This window comes from Rhinopithecus bieti, unplaced genomic scaffold (assembly GCF_001698545.2).
Source record: "Rhinopithecus bieti isolate Rb0 unplaced genomic scaffold, ASM169854v2 scaffold_11938, whole genome shotgun sequence".
Classification (NCBI taxonomy): Eukaryota; Metazoa; Chordata; class Mammalia; order Primates; family Cercopithecidae; genus Rhinopithecus; species Rhinopithecus bieti.
Genome location: NW_016806961.1, coordinates 255,735 through 273,553, shown reverse-complemented (window position 1 = coordinate 273,553; position 17,819 = coordinate 255,735). Strand labels below are relative to the sequence as shown.

General features: G+C 44.3%; 1 protein-coding gene across 5 annotated transcripts in view; it reads left to right on the top strand.

The window, feature by feature from the left end:
• Positions 1-17,819, top strand: part of BICDL1 (BICD family like cargo adaptor 1) — a 114,070-nt gene that overhangs the window by 70,793 nt on the left and 25,458 nt on the right. For 3 of the 5 annotated variants that reach the window (XR_001886863.1, XM_017879061.1, XM_017879058.1), the window contains exons 3-5: positions 9,461-9,577; positions 10,488-10,499; positions 12,788-12,934. Coding sequence is in view for 4 of the 5 variants with exons in the window: in XM_017879061.1 (XP_017734550.1) it covers positions 9,461-9,577; positions 10,488-10,499; positions 12,788-12,934 (276 nt within the window). In the remaining variant the exon portion in view is untranslated. The remainder of the gene's footprint in view (positions 1-9,460; positions 9,578-10,487; positions 10,500-12,787; positions 12,935-17,819) is intronic. The other 2 variants (XM_017879062.1, XM_017879059.1) reach the window with 1 other exon arrangement.

Here is a 17,819-nt window from a genome sequence, read left to right as displayed (position 1 = left end):
TTTCTTTCCCCTCCCCTCCCCTTCCCTTCTCTCTCTTTCTTGCTTTTTCTCGCTTTCTTTACTTTTTTTTCTTTCTCTCTCTCTCCCTTCCTTCCTTCCTTTTCTTTCTTTCTTTTCTTTCTTTCTCTCTTTCTCTCTCTCTCTTTCGTTTTAATCGATGAGAGTTCATTCTGAATAGTCTTTGTTTCTCTTGAAATTGGTACTTTTGAAGACTACTGATCAATTATTTGGTACAAAGTCATTCATTTGGGTTTGTCTAATGTTTTGTCATAATTAGATTGAGGTTTTTCTGTCTTGCCGAGAATAGCACAGGAGTACAGTTGGGCCCTTCTCAGTACATCATGTGGAGGACATGTGATGTTGACTGCTTCGTTAAGGTAGTGTTTGCCAGGCTCCCCACGATAAATGATTTTTCCCTTTGTAATTAGTAAATCAATCTTATGGAGAGATACTTTGAGGATATGAAAATATCCTGCTTCTCGTGAAACTTTTGCCCACAAATTTTAGCATTCATTCTCTAGTCTTGCCTGCAGCAATTACTGTGATGCTTGCCTAATGATTTTCTTTTTTTTTTGAGACAGTCTCGCTCTGTCACCCAGGCTGGAGTGCAGGGCACAATCTTGCCTCACTGCAACCTCCATCTCCTAGGTTCAAGTGATTTTCCTGCTTCAGCCTCCTGAGTAGCTGGGCACTACAGACTACAGGTGCCCGCCACCATGCCTGGCTAATTTTTCTGTTTTTAGTAGAGGTGGGGTTTCACCATGTTGGACAGGCTAGTCTCAAACTCCTGACCTCAAATGATCCACCCACCTTGGCCTCCCAAAGTGCTGGGATTACAGGCATGAGCTACCGCAGCCAACCTGATTTTCATTTCTTTTTTTTAAGGTGGAGTTTCGCTCTTGTTGCCCAGGCTAGAGCTCAATGGTGCAATCTCGGCTAACCTCAACCTCTGCCTCCTGGGTTCAAGCGAAGCGATTCTCCTGCCTCAGCCTCCCGAGTAGCTGGGATTACATGCATGCACCACCACGCCCAGCTAATTTTGTATTTTTAGTGGAGACAGGGTTTCTCCATATTGGTCAGGCTGGTCTCGAACTCCTGACCTCAGGTGATCCACCCGCCTCGGCCTCCCAAAGTGCTGGGATTAGAGCGTGAGCTACTGCGCCTTCTATTTTCATCATTTCTTCTTTATTCTGTAAGGGAGAAGAGCCCTTTCCCCCCGTTTGTTGATTGAATTGTTTATCAGTGTAGACTCATGAATATTTATCCTATGTGTTATAGTCCATTACTGTCATTATTTGTTTATTGATTAAATGGTCCTTGCCTTAGCCATTAGGAGCTCCTTCAGATTGACTACTATGTCAACCATCATTTTTTCATGTGCCACCATCATTTTTTGAGCACTTTCTTACTTTCCAGTACCATGAGATGTTCTAGGCTCATCCTGTATTTTTCCTGCCCCAACCCTGAAACTAGCCTTTTCTCCAAGGAGCCTTCATTCATTTATTAGAGAATGGTATTTGGAAAGCAAGATTTGAGCGCTATGTGTGTATTGCTAATAGAGTGTCATTGTATTTAGGTGCTCTCAGAGGACAGAGCTAGGGAATAAGTATATGTATGCTCATAAACGCATGTATGTTTATCAGACTCCTCATTTGTGTATATAAAACATTGTAAGGCCAGGCACAGTGGCTCACCTCTGTAATCCCAGCACTTTGGGAGGCCGAGGTGGGCGGATCATCTGAGGTCAGGAGTTTGAAACCAGCCTGATTAACATGGTGAAACCCTGTCTCTACTAAAAATACAAAAAAAAATTAGCCAGGCTTGGTGGTGGGCACCTATAATCCCAAAAAAATCGTAACTTTCGTTTTTTTTTTTTTTTTTTGAGACAGAGTCTTGCTCTGTCGCCCAGGCTGGAGTGCAGTGGTATGATCTCAACTCACTGCAACCTCCACCTTCCAGGTTCAAGCGATTCTCCTGCCTCAGCCTCCCGAGTAGCTGAGCTGGGACCACAGGTGTGCACCACCACCCCTGGCTGATTTTATTGCATTTTTAGTAGAGATAGAGTTTTGCCATGTTGGCCAGGGTGGTCTGGAACTCCTGACCTCAAGTGATCCGCCCACCTCAGCCTCCCACATTGGTGCTGGGATTACAGGCATGAGCCACCTGGCCAGGTTTTCTTTTCTGAAGAGTATTAATCTACCTTGCTGACATAGTAAGCTTATCCAGTCTACTTCTACTCAGGTAAGTTCTTCTACCACTATGCTAGTGACATGTCTTCATCGATGCATTATAATTGCAAAATATGGAGAAATCCCATGTGCCTAATAATAAAGGGAATGGTAAAGGAAATACTTGATGGAATATTACAGCCACATAAAATGAGGATTAATAATAATAGGCTGGGCATGGTGGCTCATGCCTAATTCCAACACTTTGGGAGGCTGAGGCGGGTGGATCACTTGAGATCAGGTGTTCGAGACCAGCCTGGCCAACATGGCGAAACTCCTTCTCTACTAAAAATGCAAAAAAATTAGCCAGGCATGGTAGTGCACACCTGTGGTCCCAGCTACTCGGAAGGCTGAGGCAGGAGAATCACTTGAACACAGGAGGCAGAGGTTGCAGTGAGCCAAGATCGCACTACTACTCTCCAGTCTTGGCAGCAGAGCAAGACTTCATCTCAAATAATAATAATAATGTAGAAATGCTGTTGATGTAATGCTAAGTAAAAAATTATAACAGTAGGATTGTAAGTAATTGTACACACACACATATGTAGAAAGATTGGGGAAAAAATAAAATGCTAGCAGCATTTTAAAAATACCCATATTCTGCCGTGGGATTTTGTTACATTTAAATTTTAAAATAAATGTCGTCATCCTTATTGTCACTGTCACTGCCACCCCAAAAGGTGCTCATTATCCATCATGCCCTGGCAGAAGAAAGTTTGAGAATTTCTCTCTTAAGGTAAAACTCAATTATTCAGGCAGAATATGAAAATAGTAGATCTTTCCTATGATAATTTCTAAGTTTATTAGTTCATTTGTTTCCTTTCAACAAATAAGTAAAATGGATACTCACGTGTAACTAGTGCAATTTCTTTCCCTCCATTTAACAAGAAAGTGTATAGTGAACAGTTCTGCTTTGGCAAGTTTAAACAAGCTTAATCTAAAAGTTCTAGTTTGGGGAAATGTTCATATGTTATTAATCATGTCCATAACCAAAGTAATGATGGAACAGCTTTGCTCAGTGGGGAGGAAGTAATCTTCCTAGATGGTACTCTGACCAACAGGGAAAGGAACACACTGTTACTTTGTTTTGCCAACTTGAGGATTCATTAAATAATAGTAGCCCAAGCAAATTATAAAGAGTTTATTTCAGATAGTTTGGGGAATGTGCGTTAAAATTTTAGTATTCTGTAACAGAACTAGAGATATTTTTCAAATGTCTTGTTTCATCATGCAATCTGTATTCAGTGAAGGTAAAAGAGACTTAAGTTTTTGAGGATATTAGAAATAAGTATCTACAAACAAAAAAGAAGTATCTAAAGATTAAAACATTTCATAATACCCAAAGGTGGCAGAGTATTGAGAAACAGGCATCAGGTGTATTTGTACTGTTGATAGAGATATAAATTGATGCAACCTTTTTAGATGACTGTTTTGCAATACCTTGTTCAGAGTGAATGTGCATATTATTTTACCCAGTGATTCCACTTATGGAAAATTACCCACAAGCACAAAGATGGGTGAACAAAGATATTTTTTGGAGCAATGTTTATAATAGCCAAAAAAAATTGGGACACTCAAAATGCTCATCAGTAGGGACTAGTTAAGTTATGATATAAATACTAGATAACCATTAAAAAGAATAAGGTAGATCTACATAGATACATATATATGAATAGAAAATTTCTAGAAGGACTCCCAAGAAAGATCTAATAGTGATTACCTCTGGTGGGTGGCAGTAATACTAGGAGTAAGTAGAGATTTTATCATTTTAATTCTTCAGTTTTCTTTACTTTTTTTTTTGTTTTACTCTGAACATTTGTAACTTTTATCTTAGAAAAAAACCTGAGTTTTCTATGGAAAGAAAATGCTTTAACTGAAGTCTTGCCATCTAGTTTATATTCACCTGATTTCAAATGTTTTTTGCCACAACTAATTACTGGCTGCTTAGTTAGGCATGGTAGCCAAAACTCATCATTTTGATAAGTGAACTGTAAGACTTGTGTCTGCCATTTTCTGCTATAAGAATGAATTGAGGCCGGGAGCAGTGGCTCACACCTGTAAGCCTAGCACTTTGGGAGGCCAAGGCGGGCGGATCACGAGGTCAGAAGTTTGAGCCCAGCCTGACCAACATGGTGAAACCCCATCTCTACTGAAAATACAAAAATTAGCTGGGCGTGGTAGTGCGCTTGTAATCCCAGCTACTCAGGAGGCTGAGACAGGAGAATCGCTTGAACCTGGGAGGTGGAGGTTGCTGTTAGCCGAGATCACACTACTGCACTCCAGCCTGGGTGACAGAGTGAGACTCCGTCTCAAAGAAAAAAAAAGAAAGAGAGAGAGCGAGAGAAAGAAAGATTTGGGCAGAGTGTCCTAGATGGATGTGGGGACCTGACAGGCGAGTGGTTGCAGCTGGGGAGCCTGCAGCCAGGCCTCGAGCATAAGCAGTGACCTTGCTGGGCAGTGAGTGAGCAGTCTGTGGCCTGGGCAGCAATGCCTCCTCCCAGCCAACCGCCTGCCCTTAATGCAGGTTAGGGCTCTACAGAGCAGAGGGGAGGCTGGGCCCTGCGCCAAGCCCTGGCTTGGATAGGAGCCCAGTGGTCCTCTCACCCACACAGGTGGAAATGGTAACAGCAATGGATGCCTTAGAGGAAGAGAGCTTCGGGCTCTCCTCCTCCACCTCTGACGCAGAATTTGATGCTGTGGTTGTGTATTTAGAGGACATTATCATGGATGACAGGTTCCCAATTATTACAGAGAAGTTTCATGGACAAGTACTACTAGGAGTTTGAAGTTTGTAGAGACAGGGTTTCACCATATTCTCCAGGATGGTCTCGAACTCTTGAGCTCAAGCGATCCTCCCACCTTGGCCTCTCAAGTGCTGGGATTACACAGCGCCTGGCCCATTTGACTCAATTTTTTATCTTTCCACAATATCCCTCCTCTCAGGAGCACAGTGTATCCCTTCAGAGAGACTGCTGTTAGTTACCCTAGCTAACTCTCCCACTTCTTCAAAGGTTCTTCAAAGAACCTCTGAAATTCATTCCAGAGCTAAGGCTTCCTTATTTAGCATTTAACTTCCAGAAAGCATTTAGAACATAAGAGTTACATATAAACTTAAAGGGTTATTATTTCATTTATGTGCAGAAATAGCTAATATTCATTGTGTTAGTCAAGTCCAAGGTGTGAACCAGATTCTGTCTCTGAAAAAGAAGAAAATAATTTACTTTGGAAGGTGCATTAGCTCCTTGCAAAGGGTGGGTTTATAACTCAGATTGATCCATCCCCTCCATTACCATCACAGGCAATTGATTGGCGCCCCCCTGGCTGGGAGGTGGCTGTGGTGTGGTGGCCAAAGGCCAGTGCAATACACACCCTTGGAGCCTCTATCTCCCTGCCTGCAAAGGGAGGCCAGTGATTCCTGCTTCTACAATAGCCTTAAGGTTATTGTAAATTCAGATGAGAAATGGAGGTTAAAAGCTTTTGCTGTGCATATCCCTAGGCATAGTTGAGGAGTCAGACATTTAAAGGGAATGTTATAGCTTAGTGCTTAACAGCTCAGGCTCTAGAGTTTAACTTTCTGGTAGGAAGAGACAAATTTCTATTTCTAAGAAGATCGCTTTGAGAGGAGATAGGCTGCAGGAGCATTTCATACCAGCTGGACTAGATTTGCAGCCCTCGGTGCATCTCTGTAGCTTCATTGTTGAGTGATTCATGTCAAAGTGGTGATGCTAAGAATAAGATCAGCTACCTGAATTACCCAGTGCTCTGCAAATCTAAGTATGTTTGAAATCTCAACAGTCAACTGAATTCAGTACAGGCACTCAAACTACAGCATATGGTTTCCTGATGGGCCCTACCTTCTGTTAGAAGATTTTATTTATTTTATCTTAGCTTATTGTATTTTATTTTATTTTATTTTTGAGACAAGAGTCTTGCCCTGTCGCCCAGGCTGGAGTGCAGTGGCGTGATCTCGGCTCACTGCAATCTCCCCCTCCTGGGTTTAAGCAATTCTCCTACCTCAGCCTAACAAGTAGCTGGGACCACTGGCACCCACCAGCACGCCCGGCTAATTTTTCTTGTTGTTGTTGTTGTTGTTTGAGACGGAGTCTCGCTCTGTTGCCCAGGCTGGAGTGCAGTGGCCGGATCTCTGCTCCCTGCAAGCTCTGCCTCCCGGGTTTACGCCATTCTCCTGCCTCAGCCTCCCCAGTAGTTGGCACTACAGGCGCCCGCCACCTCACCTGGCTAGTTTTTTGTATTTTTAGTAGAGGTGGGGTTTCACCGTGTTGGACAGGCTGGTCTCAAACTCCTGACCTCAGGTGATCCACCCGCCTCGGCCTCCCAAAGTGCCGGGATTACAGGCGTGAGCCACTGCAGCTGGCCTTAGAAGAAATTTTAAGAGTCTGAAATGAAATGCCTAGCATTAAAAAAAAAAAAAAAGGAAAGAAGAAAAGCCTTGCTAAATTGGACTTGTGTAAAGTTTGGTTTTAGTAGTGAGAATAAATATGAAAAACTATTTCAAAATACAAGAAGATAGTATTACAGTACTAATTTGAGGGTAAGACAGCCAAAGTTGGTTTTTTATTTAATTTTTTTTTAAGTTTTTTTCTTTCTGAGATACAGTCTCACTCTGTCGCCCAGGCTGGAGTGCAGTGGTGTGATCTTGGCTCACTGCAACTTCTGCCTCCAAAGTTCAAGCGATTCTCCTGCCTCAGCCTCCCAATAGCTGGGACTATAGGCACGCACCACCATACCTGGTTAATTTTTTTGTTTGTTTGTTTGTTTTTTGAGATTGAGTCTCGCTCTGTAGCCCGGACTGGAGTGTAAGTGGTACAATCTCAACTCACTGCAACCTCCACCTCCCGTGTCCCAGTTCAAGCAATTCTCTTGCCTTAGCCTCCCGAGTAGCTGGGATTACAGGCACACACCACGATGCCCAGCTGATTTTTGTACTTTTGGTAGACACGGGGTTTCACCATGTTGGCCAAGCTGGTCTTGAACTCCTGACCTTGTGATCCGCCCACCTTGGCCTCCTAAAGTGTTGGGATTATAGGTATGAGCCACCATGCCCGGCCTAATTTTTGTATTTTTAGTAGAGATGGGGTTTTGCCACATTGGCCTGGCTGGTCTCGAACTCCTGCCCTCAGGTGATCCGGGTGCCTCAGGCTCCCAAAGTGCTAGGAGTATAGATATGAGCCACCCTGTCCAGCCTATTTATTTGTTTTTGAGACAGGCTTTCAAACTCTGTTGCCCAGGCTGTAGTGCAGTGGTGGCACAATCATGGCTCACTGTAGCCTCGACTTCCCTGGGCTCAGGTGATCCTCCCACCTCAGCCTCCCAAGTAGCTGGGACTACAGGCACATGCCACCATGCCTGGCTAATTTTTGTATTTTTTTCTAGAGACTGGGTTTCACCATGTTGGCTAGGCTGGTCTCAAGCTCCTGGGCTCAAGCAGTCCGCCCACCTCAGCCTCCCAAAGTGCTGGGATTACACGCATGAGCCAGCGTACCCAGCCCAGCCCAAGGTTTTTACCATCCTGATTCTGTCACTGAGACATTGGGCAAGTTCCTTCACTTTCCTGAGCCAATTTCCTTGTTAGTAAATTAGAGGTAACAATCAAGATAATGCATTGAAAGCATTTAGCACAGTTCTTGACACATAGCATGTACTCAGTAAATATTACTAATGTGATTCTTCGGCAAGAGTGAATGACTCATTGTGTTTCTGAGTGATTGAGAAGTCTAAAACAGCCTAGTGGGTATCTGAAGTTAAATTTAGAATATGAAGGAGAAATAATATAGGGGAAACATTCCCAGGAATGTTTATTGCCAGAATTGTTCACAGGTTTCAGGGTGTGTAGGGTGGGGTGAGGGAGTTGGCGGCCTAATGCTGATTCCTTGCATCATAAAGCCAAGCTATGAAATTGTTCATTTCAAGTAAGTTACTTCATGCAGCTCTGAACTTCTAAGTTTTTTAAGGAGTCAGTTGTATATCAGAATCTTATTAGCTCATTACTTCACTGACTGAAACTTGGGAAACAAAGATGATTCATAGGAAGGAAAATTTAAAGGTTAGAGGGTATTTAAATGAAAATCAGCTAAAGTATGGTTTTATTTTATTTTGTTCTGTGTTTTGTAATTGTTTTAAAAATAGTGAGTAGGTTAAGAATCTTCTGTGGCTCTGTAGTCCAGTGAGGTAACATTTGTTGAATATGTGGAACCAAAAATAAAAAAGATGGACAATTGACTATAGAGTACTTGAAGATAAAAAGAACTATTGAACATGTAACCATTACTATGAGAGCCTCATTGAACAGCTAGTCTACCATTTCAACATTATTACCGTCCCACCTCCTTGGAAAGTCTTTCCTGGCCGTTCCAGCACATGGTGATCTCTCCCAAGAACCCATAAAGCTTACTGACCCCATTTGGCCTCAAAAAAACATTGAGGCAGTTACTTAATTTGTCCCATGGCTCTCCTCTCCACAGGGCAGTGAGCAGGGCTCCCTCAGCAGGGTCTGGGCTGGGACCCTCAGGAGGAGGGCTGGAATTTTTGTTACCAAGTTAGCCTCCTACAACACCAAATGGTATTTTGGTGTTATGTTATGATTATGATCTAATATATTTTAGCATTAGATCATAAATGGATTGAGGTGGGAAATAGGCACCTCTGCTGGCACTCCCCAAAGAATTGAAAGTTGCAAAAATGTCCTTGAGGAATGAGTGGCAAAAATCTTAACAGGTATGACAAGCAATTTCAAATAGTGCCCATGTTAAGTAGAGGAGAGAAATGCAGATGCGTGTGATTTGATTGAGCCCACTTGAGGAAATTGATGGGAGAAATGAAGGAATTTCTAAGGCAGTAGGTATAACCATCTTATTCTTTCATGTAAAATATTCAGACTTTCAATTTAGTAGATATTTGCTGAGTTTCTTCTATATGTAGAGTAATAATGATAACTAACATTTGAGAGCATACTATTTCCTAGGGCTGTTTCTTCTGATCAGTCAAGTGGTCTTGGACCTAGACAGAGTCATTAATGGTGGAGGTGGGGGTGGGAGTTTGTCCTGTTTTAGCACTAGAGAACAAATGAATGGTGCGTGGGAAACCAGCATCTCATCTAGTGCTCCTTATAGAATGGAAAGTGCAAAGAGATGCTTGATAAATGAAAGACAGACATCTTAACAGACTTCTTTGCATAACCTCTGAATCAGCTCTGCAGGTCTCCTCTGTTTCAGGCATCAGAAGTTGAGAGACAACTCTCCATGCAGGTCCACGCCCTCAGAGAAGACTTTCGGGAGAAAAACTCGTCAACCAACCAGCACATCGTCCGGCTGGAGAGTCTTCAGGCTGAGGTGAGCCTCCCCACACAGCAGTGCTGGAAGGTGGAATGCTTTTCTCACTGGGAGACAAAAAACTGCTCTATGTAAAAGGGACTAAAATCTCTACAGAAAGACATTTCTGTGCGAACCTAAATGGGGAACATTTGATCTGTGTTTCTCTGGGTAGGCTGTTGTCTGGAAAAATGAAGTTGCTCAGAGTTACTGTCGGGTGTATTGAAATCACAGATGACCTACATTTTACTGAATATGTTGATCTCTCTAAAAATATCCTTGCCAATCCCAAATAGAAGGTGGGAAAGGACATCTCGCCTTTCTCTATTCCATTTAGGCCCAGTTCAGTCCGTCTTACTAAGGTCTGCTGTTATTCTCATCTGCAAAATGAGAGAAATAGAAGTTTCTACTTGACAGGTTTTTGCAAGGATATTATGGGTTAATGTACACAAGGCACTTTGTATGATACCTGGAAGACAGTGATGTTATTGAAACCATAGGAGAGGCCAGAACGTGAGGGCCAGGATGAGGGGAAAAAGAAAGTATCGGCAGGGGAACAATACTGTGAGAATCTGGTTGTGGAAGGTGAAGAGAGGGTAAAGATCTTATCACCAGCCCAAACCAGGCCTGCCCCCCGGGGAGGCTTCCACCTGGTCTGCTTTTGAGGACCCTTTAGCCAAGTATCTGGACAGCAGCCCCTTTGCTAAGTCAGAGTTTGAAGGACAGTCTAGAGCTAGGTTGAACAAGTAACTTTCCACTGTGATGAAGCGATCAGCCATCATGGTCAGGCCAGAGAAACCCAGATAGCCTGCTCCCCTGCTTGGTGACCTGAGGATGTTTTTCCTAAAGTCTGTCAATATCTTCTCTTTTCTCCTGCCTCCCATTCCCTTCCTTCCCCCTTTCCCATGGAATGCCTACTGGTATTGAGCAGCAGGTCCTTGAAGTAAGTAGAGTTTGTTCCAGTGGGGTTTGGCATGCCTGTATGTGACCATTTGTGTGCATGACTTGCCATTCACCTGCCTCTGCCAGCCTCTGACTCCTTCAAGTTTTCTGTCTTCCTCTTTCCCCGATGCGTTCACTTTTTCTAGACCCTCATGAACCGGGTCATCCCCAGGAATGTTTATTGCCAGATTTGTTCACAAGTTTCAGGGTGTATAGGGGAGTTGGTGGCCTAATGCTGATTCCCTGCTTTGTCCGTGAATACTGCTACCTTTAAAAGGCAAGCTATGAAAATTGTTTGTTTTAAGTAAGTTACTTTGTGTAGCTCCAAACTAAGTGCGTATGTTTTGTTTTTTTTTGTTTGTTTGTTTTTTTTTGAGATGGAGTCTTGCTTTGTCTCCCAGGCTGAAGTGCAGTGGCAAGATCTTGGCTCACTGCAAGCTCCGCCTCCCAGGTTCATGCCATTCTCCTGCCTCAGCCTCCCGAATAACTGGGACTACAGGCGCCTGCCACCACGCCCGGTTAATTTTTTTTTTTTTGTATGTTTGGTAGAGACGGGGTTTCACGGTGTTAGCCAGGATGGTCTTGGTCTCCTGACCTTGTGATCCTCCCGCCTCGGCCTCCCAAAGTGTTGGGATTACAGGCATGAGCCACCACGCCCGGCCACTCCGAACTAAGGTTTTTTAGGGTCAGTTGTGTATCCGAATCTTATTACCCCATCACTTCACTGACTGAAACTTGGGAAACAAAGATGATTCATGGGAAGGAAAATTTAAAGGTCAGAGGGCATTTAAATGAAAATCAACTAGAGTAAGAATTCTCTTCACATGGGTGACTTTGCTTCAGTGTAGGAAATAGTGGACCCATTCACAAAAGGGGCTTGCTCCTTTTGGTCCCCTACCCAGGTGCACACTTGAGAGACAATATTTCTTTGTTTGGCCAGATACCTGATCTCTCTGGACAAAGGCCACATACTTTGTTTCTCCAGGACAACATCCTATCTGATTGGATTGGTGGCCAGAGAAGATCTGTGCCCTGCGAGCAGAATTCTAGTTCGGAGAGTGAGAACAGCTAAAAAGTAAAGGGAAAATTGTATCTCATAGGACTTGAAACAAGCTAGACATTCATTTCAGGATTTCCCCTGGAAAAGTTCTAAGATTGGTCCCCAAAACTTGCCCAACTAAAAGCCTTAAGGAATTATTATCAAAGCTGGAATGGAGAGCCTGGAGAATATTTTAACCATGTCAAGAAAATATTTACAAGCAAGAAGCTGGCTGAGAATCAGTCCAGCAGGGCACTGCTAAATAAATGGGAGGATCCACGAGGACCTCCAGGATTTCAGAAGGTCCCCTGAGAGTCAGATCCAATTGGCAAGGTTTTCTGGAGCCCCTGAGCCAGGATGGTGGTTTTTTGAGTGAAGAATCCCTGGCCTTGGGAGCACTGGCTCAGCTTCTCACCCTACAAACCATGAGGCCAGAGGAGACTTGGCATTTCTTTCCTCTTTGCCTCTGTTTTCTCACTGACACTGAAGAGATTAGACAGACCTTCCTAAAAGATTTACGTATGTGGAGACTGACTAGGTATTCAGTGTATACAAACATATCAACCTGTTTCATGAAAAGAATTTGCACCTCTTCACGAATGACTCCCTCAGGTAAAAGTTACTCTGAGTAAAGTCAGCATTCACTTGTATCTGTGTCCTGCTCCGTCCCAGGACATAGGCTGATGCAGGCACTACTTTGCTTTTTGTACCCTGGGAGCTCTTCCCTTAACTCAAGGCACTGGGTCTGACCTCTAGTGCCAGTGGAGCCAGGAGTGGGGAAAGGAAGACAGAGAGGAATCCTGGGGTGTGAAAACATGGCGCTCCAGAGGATTTCCTGGGCATTTTCTTGTGCTCATGACTTGAGGAGGAGAAGCAGTGCAGCAGGTTAGGTTCCACTCCTCCTGCCAGTTGTAAGGATGGGGTAAAGTTGAGAGCAGGCAAGGTGGAGCCCTTTTTTATCTTATCTCTGGAATTTCCAGAGCGCTAGCCTTCCCTTCCTCTGCCTGGCATCCCACATTCTAGCTTCCCCAGAGATCAACTCCCACCCCTTCCCAGACAGGTTTCTAGAGGGGAGGGGTTTTCTCTTCAGCTTAGGGTTTCATAGTTATTCTCTCAGAGATGGGGGTACTGTGACATTGGGCAGAACACTGAAAGATACTTGCCTTCATGTTTTGGGGCTAGTCCCTAGTTCCTACTTGTCAGCCTGGGTGTAACTCCACACCACCCCTGTGGCTCTCCAACCCTTTCAGATCAAGATGCTGTCAGATCGGAAACGGGAGCTGGAGCATCGTCTCAGCGCTACTTTAGAGGAAAATGACCTGCTCCAAGGGACCGTGGAGGAGCTACAGGACCGGGTGCTAATCCTGGAGAGGCAGGGCCATGACAAGGACCTACAGGTACTGGGGTAGAGAAGCTGTCCTGCAGGACTAGAGCCAGATAAAAGGAGCACTTAGCCAAAAAGAAAAGGCTGGGAGGCCAGCATTACTGCTGGGGTAAGCCAGGAGTGGATGATGCCTAGGTCTCACTGTGGGGCCTGGGGCATTCACCAACTTGACTCTTCTGACTCTGCCTAAAGGAAGTGCACCGCTACCCACAGATCATTTCTCCAATGTGTTCTGAGCCACTGGCCCATGGAGCAGTTTCACAGAGTTCTCTCTGGGTTAACATTGGCTGGAACACCAGGAATGCTATTCTGGCCTCCTAGCATTTGTGAAATCTGCTAAAAGGTTTCAGAGGGAGCCTGTGACTCTCTAACTCAGCTCATAATGCTCTCTGCTGCTGTCTTCCCAAGCTCATGGGTTTAGTTGGTTGGCATGGAGCAGAAACCCAAAGCTGCCCACTGAACACAGCAAGATTTATATTCTGCTTCTGCCGGTTGCCAGAAAAGGCATAGACTGAACCCTTTGTGAACCTAATCAGTTTCTTTTTTTCCTTCCTGAAGGAAATTGCTTCATGGCCATATTTGTTCTTATTTGGGAACTGCTACCGGGCCTCAGCTGAATCCCCAAGCTCACGCTTGACAAGAAACAACTCCCAAAACAAAAAGATATCATCACTCCAGTCTTCCCAGAAATAGAGTACAGCATCTGCTACCAAGATGCTTTGCTGGGCTGGCCTAGGAGGACTGGGGTCAGAAACTCGGAGTGCGTTGCTTCCCTTTGGCATTCTCTGTTAATGCCAGGGAGTGCACTACATTGCAACACTGATGTTTGTGCAGAGGTGGTCATCCAGGTGTGCTCAAGCACCAGATGGGTCTCCGCCCAAAGGCTAGGCCACAGAAGGTCCCACTGGGCTCATAGGTAGGCTGTTTGAAAGCCTTGGGGTATGGGATAAGGAAATATAGTGTCTTGGGCTAAGATTACTTGTCCCTGACACCATCAGCTAAGCTGACACCTGAGTGATGAACCTCTTTGAGAGAAAATGAATGGCTTTTCTCTCTCCATGTTTTTAGTATCTTCAGCTAGTAACTTTTCATATATTGATAGTAGTGCCTCAGTAAATGTTGAGTAGAAAATGGTGCTGGCTAAAGCCTTACAGAAGTTTTCAAGATGGAAAAGAGTTTGCTGATTTTTCAAGGTTGATGATTTTTCAAGGTTGATGATGATAATAGCAGTGAACATTTGTGTGCCTCTTTGGCATACACGGTGCTTTTAGCATACATCATAAAGCTGAAATTGAGAAAAACTGAATCGTTTATCCAAAGTCATGTAGTGAGTCTTTGGTAGAATCAAGACTGGAACCCTCTCATCTGCTTTACCTGTAGCTCAGTAATAACTTCCTGGTATCACTCGCCTCCGAAAGTCAGTTCCTGACCAGCATTTATTACTGTATCAGGCTGCTTTCCTGAGGGTTGCTGAGATACAGTATGGAAGGAGAAGGAATATAAGTATGGAGAAAGAGAAAAATGGCCCTTGCCTAAAAGAAACTTTCAGTTCAGCATGAATTTACAGTGAAAAGTCCTTATTTCAAATCAAAAATTAGGGCCCTAGGTAGGGGAAAGAGGAAGGACTAGTAGGCCATCAGAGGCCTGACCAGCACTGTGGGCTGTACATTCTCTAGCAGCGAGAATCCCATCATGCCACATGCACTTGCTCACCATGTGCACATCCACTGTCTTCCTGTTGAACTTCAAGACTGAGAAGGTGTCATTCACCTAAGGACCTGCAGCAAGTCAGGCAGTACTCAGTTGATTTGGAAAATCTGCATTTACGGGCTGAATTCTCATCTTCCCTAACAATTTATCATTATAGTCCTTCAGTTCATGTGAAACTCTCAAGTTGCCACTAATTACTAGTGTCCTCCAGAAAGTCCTTTTTGTTGCTAAAATGGCCTGTACTGATACAGAAATAAAAAATCCAGCTTACTCAGGTAGCAGCTGAATGACCCTAAACCATACTTGTAAAATGTAAAGCTAGTGGCCTTGGAATGTACTTAATCCCTTGATTTTAAATCCTCAGACAAGGGTGAGGGATGGCTGAGCAGGCAAGGCAACAGGCCTGTCACAACCAGAGGAGCCCCCTTTTGATCTCTTTCACCATGTAATTGGGGTCCTGCTGTCAAAAACAGATTTTAAACAACTGATCAAATCCAACTCTGAGTTTTTTCAGACCTGAGAATAAGCATAAAAATTATTATTCATTGAGCACTGAGTATATATCAAGTATTTTGCCAAACTCTTACTATCCAGTAAAGGAAATCTGTTTGTCCCTCTAAGGGCCACTTCACTGCCCTTACTTCTTATACTGAGCTGGGCATCTTACAGATGTGTGCAGGGCCTAGTCCCAGCGACTGGGTGGATTCCGTCAGCAGAGCACAGGCCCTGCTCACTGTGGGGCAACCCAGGAAGCAGGTGACCTGGAGCCTAGACCTTGCTCTAATGCTGATTGTGTACCATTAGGCAAATCACGTAACATCACACCATCCCAGTTCCCTCAGATGAGCGTAAATATAGTGTACTATACAAACACAAAGCACTTGGTGTCATTCTCATTCATACATACAAGTATACTTAGTGTCACCTTTGTCATATAAAGAATGATGTTTCTTATTTTAAAGGCCTCTTAAATGTAATAGACTCTTCCCTTGTTTGGTTTGGTTTTTCTTCTTGTGTCTATCCAATTGGTGAATCAGTTGTTGACTGGAGAGTGCATACCTCTCCTGGTCTTTTGTTCCCTTGCTGTTATCATTAATTAAGCACCTTTGAGTGTGCATGAGTAATTGAACTAATTTTGTCCAGTACGTAAGAACTTGTACTTGTCTATGCCTAACTTCCTCCTGCTGTGATGTGTGTGGAGTTGTCTAAAAAAATAATTATGGGCCGGGCGCAGTGGCTCAAGCCTGTAATCCCAGCACTTTGGGAGGCCGAGACGGGTGGATCGCGAGGTCAGGAGATCAAGACCAACCTAGCTAACACGGCGAAACCCCGTCTCTACTAGAAAATACAAAAAAAAAAAAACTAGCCGGGTGAGTTGGCGGCGCCTGTAGTCCCAGCTACTTGGGAGGCTGAGGCAGGAGAATGGCGTCAACCCGGGAGGCGGAGCTTGCAGTGAGCTGAGATCCGGCCACTGTACTCCAGCCTGGGTGACACAGCGAGACTCCGTCTCAAAAAAAAAAAATAATAATAATAATAATTATGAAGCACTTTGCCAATTTAATATGCCATTTGTAATTGTGCCAAATGCTTCCTAGGAATGTCTCATTTTTTCCTGTAACCCTGATGTTTTTCTTTCTGAGTCTCCTCAAAACGGGTTGGAGAAGTTCCCACTGGACCAGCAGGTATTGCTGATCCGCCAGAACTATGCAGAGCAGGCTTGCCAATCCTTTCTTCATTCTCTGGGCAGCCAGGCTCCAAACCCTTCCTCGTTAGGGCTATTCCAGATCACTGGTGCCGTTAGTGAATCATTTCCAAGTGCTGATGGTGGAGGTGAGGCTCCCGGGGCACCTAAGTGATTGGCCAAAGGCTCTGCAAGGCAGCTTTCTCCCTTCATGAGAACTATAGAGCTCTAAGTGGCTGCTAGCCACCCCAGTCTGCACTTCTGCAGGAGCCACAAGCCAACTCAGCCACAAGTCTGGAAAAGACCAGTGCAGTGTCTACTTTCTTTTTAATGGAACAGAGGTGACCCCAGAAATGCTGTTTTATAACAGAATAAATTAGCTTAATTTAAATCCCAGGAAGTTCTCCCCTCCCACCACCACTTCCTGAAAGTCTTCTAAGGACCTGGAGTGGGGCATTGCAGTCCACAGATATGAAGAGTGGGAAACATTGCTTCTGGGCAGATGTGGCATGTGGCATGTGGCCATGTTCCTAGCTGCTAGCAAACTGATGACAATTCCGCAATTAGGGTCTGCTGTATTAAAAGCAGGTTAGTGATGGAGTGCACAGATGAGAAGATAGCATTTAGGCCGAGCGTGGTGGTTCACGCCTATAATCCCAGCACTTTGGGAAGCCAAGATGGGCAGATCACTTGAGGTCAGGAGTTCGAGACTAGCCTGGCCAATATAGTGAAACCCCATCTCTACTAAAAATACAAAATTTAGCTGGATGTGGTGGTGCATGCCTGTGGTCCCAGCGCACTAGGGAGGCTGAGGCAGGAGAATTGCTTGAACCCAGGGCGCAGAGGTTGCAGTGAGCCAAGATCACGCCACTGCACTCCAGCCTGGGCGACAGAGACTCAAAAAATAGCATTTAGCAGTTGTGGTCGGGTCGTCCCCTTATATTCAGCAGTAGTGACCTCCCCAGAGAGTTGTGCCCTGTTGTGAACTCCACACAGAAAGGGGCCATGGAGAATGCAGTGGGGTGGAAGGAGTGAAGTCGCAGCATGGAGAGAGAAGGAAAGAGTACTGCCCACAATTCCTGACCCCTGTGCTGCTATCTCCTCTCTACCACTGGCACCATTCCCCTTTTCTAAGCTTCAGTTTTATCCTGACGTAGTTGGACTCATTGATCTCTGTGGCTCTGCTAGCTCTAAAAATAGAGGCTTATGTGAAAATCTCTGAGATCATTTAAAAATCAAGAGAGAGAGGCTGGGAAAAGTCTAAAGGACATATAATATATATAATATTTGGCTTGCAGAATAGAGCTATTTGGAAAGCTATTGAAGAGGAATGTCTCCCAAGTAATTAGCTCTTTTCAGTCTTCAGAAAAGGACTGAGAGAGAACAAACAGGTGAACGTGCAGGATGAAGGACTGATGTTAGACATGGCAAAACTGTGGACATTTCTGCCCATGAGAGTTAGAACTGAAGCTGTGGGACTTCCTCCCTTAGAGATCTTCAAAATAAG